This window comes from Oryzias melastigma, linkage group LG14 (genome assembly GCF_002922805.2).
Source record: "Oryzias melastigma strain HK-1 linkage group LG14, ASM292280v2, whole genome shotgun sequence".
Taxonomy (NCBI): domain Eukaryota; kingdom Metazoa; phylum Chordata; class Actinopteri; order Beloniformes; family Adrianichthyidae; genus Oryzias; species Oryzias melastigma.
In genome coordinates, this window is record NC_050525.1 from 3,750,845 (window position 1) to 3,761,686 (window position 10,842).

Sequence of the window (10,842 nt, forward strand, 5' to 3'; positions counted from 1 at the left end):
AATAAAGGTTTGCTAAATGATTTTAGAAATCCACAGCAAATATTAGAGTTCTGCTCCGATCATCTTTTAAGCCATTTTAGCGTGATCCCAGTGTTTGTTTTAGGATTATGGCGCTTATTGTCATAATCTAAAAAATGTTTTGTTGTTTTCTAGGACATAGTTTCTGCAGAGCAGCAGGAGTTTGTTAGAAATTGTGGGCGGGGCCATTTGAACAACCCCAACCCCATTTCCCATTACTCTGTTTATGTTCTCTCTTGCTAGATTTCAGCTCAGACAATGAAAACAAAGATGTTCATGGATCTTTTTGTGTACAAGTGCGTGTATTATAATGGAATGTAACTTGGAGCTTTTGGCCCACTCAACGTATTTTCTACTACAACCTTTTTCAAACTGCATTTTTTCATGTTCATCTGATTCACATTGATTTGAATAAAAATAAAAACACTCAGAAATGTAATTTTTATCTTAATTTTCTTCATCTATCATCAGAAAAATGCCTCAAGAACATTCTAAAAACACACAACCCACTATTTTAAAATAAGTATTTTGATCATTCATGCTGTTTTAGTACAGGAATGGGTAAACTGTGGCCATGTTTAGTCCGGCCTCCTGAACAATATCATAGACGTATGATGTCATTTCTTTCTCTTATTAGGTGGATTATCAAAATACTCCACACGTCTGCACCTGGTCCGGCCCCTTAATTGAATTTTAGAACCTTTAATGGCCCACAAGTCGAAAAGTTTGCCCACTCTTTTTCGAATATCGGTTGTTTTTCAAAATTAAAGGAGTATAAAAAAAATAACTCACATGCTCGCTTAAAAAATGTTGTATAGTGATATGAGTTTTGGGCTATTTTTTTTCCTTCTGGACTTTAGGACGGATGTTTCATGGTGTTTGTGCTCCTTCAATGACATATTTCTGCTTGCTATTTTTATAATCTTTATTGTTACAATGAATACCTCACTGCTTTTTTTGTTTAAGCTTAATCCACTGCGAGTTTTTTAAACTATAGAAAAAGCTTTTGTGTATTCATAGTCAACTGTTTTCAAGGACAATTTTAGCGCCCGGACATAAGAGAAAAGTATTTTTACCTTGATCTGAGTGCGTCATTTCTTGCTCTTCAGTCATGCTCTGTGAACGTTAAAGCAATTCCATACTAGAACTAGCTTTCTTGAGGTACTCGTGTGCTTTTACAGTAATTATATGCTGACTAGTGTAAGATTATCTGCTGTGGCTCTGAAAGAACGGGAATCCTTTTGTACAAAAATACACTAGTACAATAGTATTTTCCATCATTTTTCCCCCTTTGAGTATTTATGAAGCTTAATGTGTGAATCAGTCTTCATACTGTTTGTAAAACTCTAATTTAAAGCGTTTTATTGTTTTCTACTTTATAAATTCACATTCACTCACTCCAGTGATTTATTTATACCATGTGAAGAATCCTCATATCTGCTCAACAAGGTGTTGACCTTTACATATTTTTTTCCCACCTCAAAGGTACACAAACACAATGTATGGTTGCCCTTCAAACATCTCTGTGTTGTTTTTGTTTACAACTTTGTATAAGTTTTGCTAACTTTATTCAAGAATCTCAAACAGACAATCTAAGGAAACTTCACATTACAGTTAAACATTAGTTTCAGTCTCTTTTTTTTAGAAACTCTTATTTGCTACAGAAAATAATTATTCATTATTTTATTTGTCTTATTTTGTCAGTAAGCTCTAAAGCAGGAAATCTTGTTACATTCTCCTTAACGAGTGAACAGATCTGTGAGTTAAAGGTAATCATTTCCATACCAGTCGTCTTCAGAAGGAGAAGTGAAAGAATTTCCAGTGTCATACTTAGACGGGAATACTTCCTGTAATTTGGGAATGTGAGCAGACGGCTTGACTCAGCCGGCAGGAATCTGACCTATTGTTACCTGCCTCGAACATTCTGTCTCTCTAATCTGTCTCTCTGTGAAAACGGATGCATTTGTTGCTACTGTGGCTCCTGTGCACAGGTGTGGCTGTGAGGCTGTGCAGGGTGAAGGTGGTGGTATGCTGTGCACGCAGAGATGGTGCCTCTGTTTCGTTTTCATGTTGCAATCCTCTGGATCAGTCTGTAGGTTGCACTACCAGGCACAGCGCACCTCATCTAAGACTGCAATATCTCATCAATCCTTCATGTTTCTTCAGCTGCAGGATGAGTTTTGCTGTTTCCCAAAACCTTGAACTCCTTCAGATAGATTCCTTTAACTCTGCTTGTATTAAGATAAAGTTTCTTTAGTGCTCTTGTGGTGTGCATGCATTTCCTCCTCAAAGATTGGCCAAAACTCCGCTGTCATTCACCTGATGTAGGAACTCCCGCGATGTGCAGTATGCAAATTTCTGTCATTCCATCGCCGCTGCTCTTGGGTTACATCAGCGTGCCTGACACGACTTCAAAGACGGTGCGGTTTCTCACGGTGCGACGCTAAAGCCCTACGCGTCGGCGCGGCTGTGGAAAAGTCACCACTTATACTGACTCTTTTTTTAAAACCAAAATGGAAAATAAACTCACTTTCTCTGCTGCTGTTGCTTTCCCAATCCGCTTCCATGAGTGGGCTGATGACGGAGAAAGTGGTTGTGTGAGTGTGTCTTTGTGGTTTTGTTGCAGAAAATGTGATGGCAAAAAATTATTCATACCTCACTGCGCCAAAGTCATGTTGCCACTCAGTTTTAGTCACTGTTTTGCAGCCATGTGAGAATTTAACAGATTCAATCGGTTCATCGTTAACTTTAAATGCACAACAACTTCTAAGTGTTACCTTTCTGTTATTCCCAGCAGTCATAAAGCACATCATGTGTGTGATAATATGATAATGCTTGTGTTGAAAGTACATTGATGTCGTGCCTGCTCTTCTACTTGCAGGCGTTCTGCTTGACATCCAGCGGCAATTCCAGGTATCAGACGGTAAAATCGGCTTGCTGCAAACAGGTGAGGCCTCCTTAATCCTTTAATGACTCATGTGCAAAACACCTCGGCACATTTACTGCATAATGACAGTAATTACTGAGCAAGTCTAATTTCAAATGAATGGAACAATGTAAAGCAGATGTCAAAAAACCTAAGTGCCCGCCACAAGAAAAGCTCAATCCTTACAGACTCACTCCCATGAAAATGATGTTTTTAACATGATTGAGGGCAGATATAAAGAAAATAAAGCTCCTCTGCATTCTGATGCATACACTTGTAGACAAATGGATCAGGGTTCTGCAACCTGCAGCTCTGGAGTCATTTGTGGTTGAATTATCATGCTTTTAATTTTAAAACATTAAGTGTTTTTTGGACTGTACACCGCATCCAGCAAAACAAAACAGTCAGTCAAACTTTGTTGAACTCATTTACAAACAGTTTAGGCTCCTGACTACAATACCCATAATGCTCCTACAGTCTATCAAGAGATTTGGGTTTGTAGTTTACTAAAGTTGAACAATTTGACAGATTTTTGTGTTCCACACAAAGCAAAGCCAGAATTCATACGAAGGCTCACTGGAATTTAAGGTGAACTGTCTATTGAACAAAATTCAATGAATTTAAATGTTAATGTTTCAGTTAAATTAGCTTGTATTTATTTTAGATTTACAGATTTTTACCTGAGACCCACCAATAATAAATTAAACTATGTTTAGCTTTTTTTCTTAAATCACTCAATACATCACACTACCTATATTTGCCTCTTGGACATGATCCTATCCTACAGGGTGTCTTTTGAAAGGAAGTCATGTGAACCTTTACAAAAAGTTACAAACTTTTTTCTATTTCAAAAAAGTCCTCTTTATGAGTATGTTATATTCATGTATAGAAAAAAAGCAATTGGTAATTTATATTTAGTATAGTTGTAACCAAAGTACTTATTGTTACTTCAGTATAGTAACAATAAATACAAACCCTTGTCTTATTTTTCTACATGGTAAAGCAAGAAGTTGTGGCTCCTACTGGGTTGTGATCAGTGAAAATTGACTGGAATGACTCTTTAAATGTTAAAGGATGCAGACCCCTGCACTAGATCCATGTATGTCGGAGGGGAATTTCTACTTCCTCGTATGGAAGCGTTTGTGGCTCATAATTCAAAATAAAAGTCAATACTGAAAATGCTTTTTCATTTTCAAAATGTACCTGGATTAATTGTCCCTTAAAGAAATGAAAAAGCAATTCTTTGAATGGCTTTTTTAATTTCTTGTTCAACAGTGCTCATTCTGTGACGTAATTAAATGTCATAATAATGACAAAGATGATAATGTGATTAAAAAAGGGCATTTGACGTTTCATTTTCAACAAGTTCTTTAGTAGATTTGTACCAAAATTAATTAAGAAATATCAAATTTGAACATTTAAATCAATTAACAGAAATGCTTTTTCATTTTCACAATGTAACTTCATTACTTGTCTCTATCACCGCTCATTCTGTGACAAAATTTAAAGTGACAAAGCAAATGAAAAACTATTTCATTTTCACATCTTGCTGAATGTCAAAAAAATGTCATAAATCAGTTCGAGTTAGCAGTTCCAAGAGCTCACCGCAAAGACGTCTACTCGCTCTTCTTCTGCTTTGATTAGTGTTATTGTGCCAATTTCTTTATCATTCTAACAAAATTACAGACTGAGCGGTGTTGAAAAAGCCGTTCAGAGATTGCTTTTTCATTTTATTTAAGAGACAAGTAATGCCGTTACATTGTGAAAATGAAAGAATTTCCTGTATTGAATTTTATTTTGAATTATGAGTCAGAAATGCTTCCATAGTTGGAGAAACTGTCCTAGAAAACAGCATAGATTTTTTTTATTTTGGATAAAAACAGCATAATCACATTTAAAAGATCACAGTTTTTTTATTTTTATACTTGACAACAAAACTGCAAAATTATGTCATGTTCTGAAATTAGGTAAAAACTGAAACTAATTATTTATCTATGATTTTCACTTGACTTGTTCTAGATGTTTGGGTTTATTACATCTTTAATTCAGTGAATATATTTTTAAAGTTTCCAGTTTTAAATGGAGTTTCAAACAGATCAAGACAAATAGCTTAATTATATTAATGCAGCATTTTTCAGTTAAATGATTATTGTGGTAAACTTTCAAAATAAAAGTTTGGTTTAAATTATTTTTAAAGCTATCATAGCCACAGAGCTTCCTATATTCCACTTAGCGTGATTCAGAGGGTTGAAATACCCTAGACTAACAGCAGTTAAATCCAGGTGAATGGACAGGCTGTACAATAGTGAGTCTGTATGCATGCATCCTACGTGAAGAGTCTGACTGTGGAGTGGGGTTTCCTCTACCATAAATGAATTCATCCTTTAGAGAGATACCTTGGAAAGCTCACTCGGTGGAGGACAGGACCCCGTCTTGTCTTTGCGTGCACCCAGACTCATTCAAACACCAACAAACTTGCACACAAAGTGCTATTGAGGACAAGTTTGGGTTTTTGGTCATGGAGGAGGGGGGGTTAGAATACAGTCCAGTGTTTTCCTTTGGTGTTCCTGCTCTGAGTCTGGTTGACTGGTGCGCTACGGACAAAAATATCCACCTGGAAAAAGTAGAGGGAGTTGTTTTGAGTGAATGAGTAATTTATTCACTCAAAAATATCACCTGTGGAGTGTAAACTGATACTTCCTTTTAAAAAAAAAAAAAAAGGTATTGGCTTCCTGGTATACTGTACCTCTGGACAGATTTGTACAGCTGGTGAAGAACCTGACACACATGTACACACTTTTAAAATATTGTCTTTTTTTTAAAAGTTTTCTTTTAGTTTGTTTTAACTGTGTTTTCATTGTCAGTACTTTTCAGACCGCCTCGCTATGTGAGTCATACAAACAAACACTTTGGCAATGATTTATTTTTTGCACATTAGCATGCAGGTCTTGGAAAACCCTGACAGCAGAGGCTGTGTCTCTTCACATAACCGTCTTAGGTTTTCTTCCAGTCCAGACTCCACTCGGCCCCTTGTGTCCAGGTGAACTGTTTCTCACACTGGCGTGTGGAATGCTGGCTGTTCGGCCCTTGAGCTGCACGAGTGGGCGGGTGCACAAGGAGTCTTAGGTGGGAAGAAGGAGGTCGATGTCATCTGGAAACGAGACAGAAAAGATTTTGCATTTTTAAGTGTCTTCCCTATGGAGCGCCAGCGGTAGGGTTGGTCTGCCGTTTCTCCTACTGAAACTGATGGTGCTTTAGATGTTGAGAGGTTCTTACTCAGCCTGGGTTGGCAGGTCAATCTGACCACGCACTGTAAGGATACAACACAGTCCGAGAACAGACTTTAATATATAGATATAAATATTATATTTTATGTTTATATTTATATATATGTGTGTGTATGTATATATATATATATATATATATATATATATATATATATATATATATATATATACACATACATACATAAGACATGTAATGCCCTATAGTCACAACTGCCCTTACAAGTAGATACGCGTGGCCGCGGGTGAAAAATGGGGAAAACCTTTAACCTGCAAGAAATGTCAAAGTCATAGATTTCTTAGTGAACCCTTAAGGGGAAAATGCTCATACATTTTTTTTTCTTCAAGCATGCGACATGTCATAATGAACACTTATAACCCGTAAGGGTGAAGTAGGTGAGAAGGAGATTTTTAATTTTGTTAACCTATCCGAACCCTGCACATTTATTGGTGGGCGATATGGGAAAAAAATCGTATACTGCGATATATATTAATTTATATTATGATATATATCATGATATACCACAATAGAGTTTATTTTCAGTTATTCTCTGAAAAAAAAATCACAAAAATGTAGTTTATTTTTTTCAAGTAACATTTAAGTAACATGTAACTGAATCGTCACAGTTTCCAGTTTCCTAGTAGGAAAGTACATTTATTCACAAAAGTTCAGAAATAAAAATAAACAAACGATGGAAGAGAAATGGTACGATAGACACTTTTCTATCGCCCACACGATATGTATTGTCATATCGCACTAATACACATCACACAAGGGCCCATTAGTGCTGCTCAAGGTATGAGTGTGTAGCCTGACTAGAAGATTAGATAATTAGTCAGTAAGGAGCCGGTACGTGCATGACTGAAGTGCGGCTAAAGGACGTCATTCAAAAGCATCATTCATACCTCATAAGTGGGTGCAACTTACATTATCCTTGGAAATGCTATACCTACCAGAAGCTTTCCATTTTCATGACATCCTGTGACCGTATAAGCCTCAAGATGTGTCTACAACTTTTTACATGACAATACATCCCCAAAAACTTGCGGTACAGGTATGGATCAATCCCATAAGTGCATTGGACTAATGTCTTTGAGTTTTCTTTGGCTCTTGATCTGTTAGAATAAGATATATCTTGTATCTAAAGGTTCCTGGTAAACTGTTTGCTTTTCTTTTTTACTATTCCTTGTCCATAAAAGTGCTTGAGGCTAGGTCAGGCAAACAAGTCAGTCACTGTTGACTCTAAAAAGAAAAAAAAACTTCACAAAAGAAATAAACACACTTTGTCTTGACCGACCACCAAACTATAGCTCTGCAGCACACTGGCTAAAGGTTTAAACAACATGTGTTGATGAAACTCATTGGTTTCCAATGCGTTTCATCACCTCATGCTCCATCAGTGTCGTATACCGTCACTGCAGTAAGCTCTTTGTATTCCAGCTGGCGTTTGTGGGTTGCAGGGTTCAGAACCCACCAGCATTAATCCGACTTCCACAGTTTCAACTCCCAAAATAGATTTTCATAAAACTACACCTTGGACCATCTCTTGCCAACGGCATAAACATTTATATTTTTAATTGGTGTTTGCCATGTGTTGTGTGCTAACTTTTGTTTACACGCTGAGACCACTTGAGCAAAACAGCCTGTGGAAAGCTCCGCCACCACAGCGGCAGATATATTTTTGTGGTGTAATACAAATGCTTTCAAAAGCCGCTTACACAATCGACATGAGGTATTTGTTAGTGTTTGTGCACGTGGATCACCACTGCCCTTTTTAGAGAATGATGTCTCAAGTCCCTGCCCGAGAGGAGAAGGTCTTCATAGTTCTCTGTCAGGTTTGCCCCGCAGCTCTTCGGCCCCATCCTGAAGGTGGAGGCGTCCTCACCTGATCTCAGCTGGCCTGTCAGACCTCCGTGATGGTCTCCAGTCAGAGTTATCAGCCCTCAGGCGGAGTTTGTCTGAAATGAGTGACACTGGCATAATGCTATGAAGAAGATCAGACCTGAGGGTGCAGAGGGCATGAAAGGTTAAGGTGACTGGGACTGGGAGCCGTGATGGTGTCACCTTTTTAAGGCATATTTGTTAAGAAATCTGAGAAAAAGCTTTCTCCACGTTTCAGCATACCACGGTTATTATTTTCAAGGGCTTCCAGGCAAATCCGTCAAGTGAAGTTTAACAGGCTTGAATCATCACTTTTAATGGGAGCTGGCCACATATTTATCTCTGACCTGTTTAGCTTGAAGTGGAGTTATTGGGGTCACTCCTGCTGAGCTAAATCAGGAGCCTGTGCTCACAGACTGAGCTGCATTCTGTGTGTGGCTGCCCACCTTGCCAGAAACATGACACCAGCACATGCACAGCAGAGGACAGTGCCCCAGTCCTGACAGAGTCGGCCTGCCCCTCTGTCTGTGAGCTGGGAGGAATGAGTTGCTGCGTGAAACTCCGCTAACAAAGTGGATTTATGCTACACACAAAAAGCTTTATGTCCCAACTGCCACAAGTCTGCATAGAGTCATTATACATGGTTTAAGGTGTGGTTGGAGGTGTAGGTTAGTCACAAATATCTGTAAGTCCTCTGTAATTTTTATTTTTCTTGAGCTATCCGAGCTTGATCAGCTGTTTCGTCTGTTCACGGCTGCTCTTATTTCGTCTCTTTGCTTCGGTGGTGTCCCGCGTACGTCTCTCCTCTGAGGGGTTCGGCAGCTGTTGTTGTCTTATTGCGGCCCCCACTTGGACAGGACAGAGGGAAGGGGAAGAGGCCACCTGTGTCCTCTGTCTTTTGCTTGTAAATAACGGTGATGTTTTGAGGATTGTCTGCTAAGTCCTGTATTATTAGTGTGGTTGTGTTCAACAACCCCCTTTGTTGCGGTCTCTTACTAAGGGTGTATTCAGACTGGACACATTTGGTTCGCTTTAAGAGTTCGTCTCTCCCGATAATCCAGAACAAATTTTTCAGTCTGAATGCGCCCAAGCAGACCTGGTTCAAGACCTGGAACCGCTCTCGGACCCATCTTTTGATGTTTATCTCCAATAAGACTGAACCTTGGTTTGCTCTCATATACCTCAGTCTGAATATGCTCCATTCTCAGAGTGGAACAACTGCACCAAAATGCCGATCATTTGCAGACAAACATGGAGCAACAATGCAACCGCAACTCATTAAATGTGTTCGGATGAATTCTGCCTCTTTTCTTTTTTTGACCCACCCCTGTAACTGCCGGCCAATGACTGAAGAGATCTTTAGTCACGTGGTTTTGTTTATAAAGTTTGGTCCAAAACAGAAATCTCCGATAGACGCCAGTCTGAATACAGACCAAACGCAATCTTCAGGACACGATCCGGAACAAATCAGTGAACGGACCAATTGAATGAACCAGTCTGAATACACCCTCACACTGTTTTCCCGACAATCTATACATTACACACACTTATCGGTGTACCTTCTTAGTAGTCTTCTGCCAGTAACCGCCTTGCAGCATGGCCTCCACCGTATCAAAGTAGCAATAATTTTGTTTTTTTCTATGGCAACCACTCTCACCAACCAGGAGTGAGCGTGTTGGAAGTCCGCATCCCTACCACTAGAATGCGGGCTTAGCAGAATCATTGTGTGAAACATTTCAAACATACATGAGACCGATAAGTTTATTCAGGCGTCTGATTGGCCAGTTTACAACTAACTTTAAAAAAGTGGGATTAGCAAGAACATGTTAAAGGTATCAGAACAGGAATGGTTATTCTGACCAAAAGAATGACTAATAGTCTTTTTTTTTCCTCTATGGAAGTCTATGTGATTTTTAGCTTCTTGGAACCAGTAGGTACTTCATTCTTGGAATGCCAGGAGGGAGGAGTCACTCAGTCCAGTTCTTATATACAGTCAATGTGTGTGACACTCTTATGTTATTGACTTCATAACTTTGGTGAAATGCACCCATTTCAGACCAGAGTTCATTGAACTGGTCAGTGTCTCACCTCCACCATTTGGCCTGTTTATTTAATCTTGCCCTTGTATTGGAGAGACCCATCAATCTAGCCAAACATACTACACTTTGGGGTCAAATGAACCTGGACACCTCTGCCTACAGATACCGCTAAGATTTTATGACCCTTTACTGTTTGGCTTCTCAATTTTTAGTACAAACAAGAGAGAAATGGCCGCATTGCAGTGCAGTTATGCAAATTTCAAAATTGCCATGATGCGCTTTGACCCAACTTCTACATCAGACGTGATCACTGATCGGTTGTTGCTGCAGCAAGCTGCTTCTTGTCCCTTGAAGTGGTATCAGCAGATCAATTAGCAACACCACCCCCCCATTCCAGCCCATTCATGTGCACCTCAGCCTCTCAAGGTCAGAGACAGAGCTGCCGCCTTCACTGTTTACACTCTGCGTATAAAGGGAACGTGTAGGCGACACATTTCTGCGCTCTACTTTTCATTGGGCATTATTCTCAATCTGGAGGTAGCATGCAGGAAGTCAGACAAACGCAGTTCTCTGTCGCTTGGTTTGGGGCTTTTCACTAAGACCCCATGCCTGCATTTACTGCAGGAAATGGCAGGAAAGGAAAGAAAACCTCCTCGGCCCTTCTCAGACCGCTGGGTTTCAGCTCGATGCCAC

At 39.2% G+C, this 10,842-nt stretch overlaps 1 protein-coding gene across 9 annotated transcripts in view; it reads left to right on the top strand.

Moving 5' to 3' along the window:
• Positions 1-10,842, top strand: part of spns2 (spinster homolog 2 (Drosophila)) — a 77,319-nt gene that overhangs the window by 16,416 nt on the left and 50,061 nt on the right. For all 9 annotated transcript variants that reach the window (XM_024265685.2, XM_024265684.2, XM_024265686.2 and 6 more), the window contains exon 2: positions 2,900-2,965. In XM_024265685.2, the coding sequence (XP_024121453.1) occupies positions 2,900-2,965 (66 nt within the window). The remainder of the gene's footprint in view (positions 1-2,899; positions 2,966-10,842) is intronic.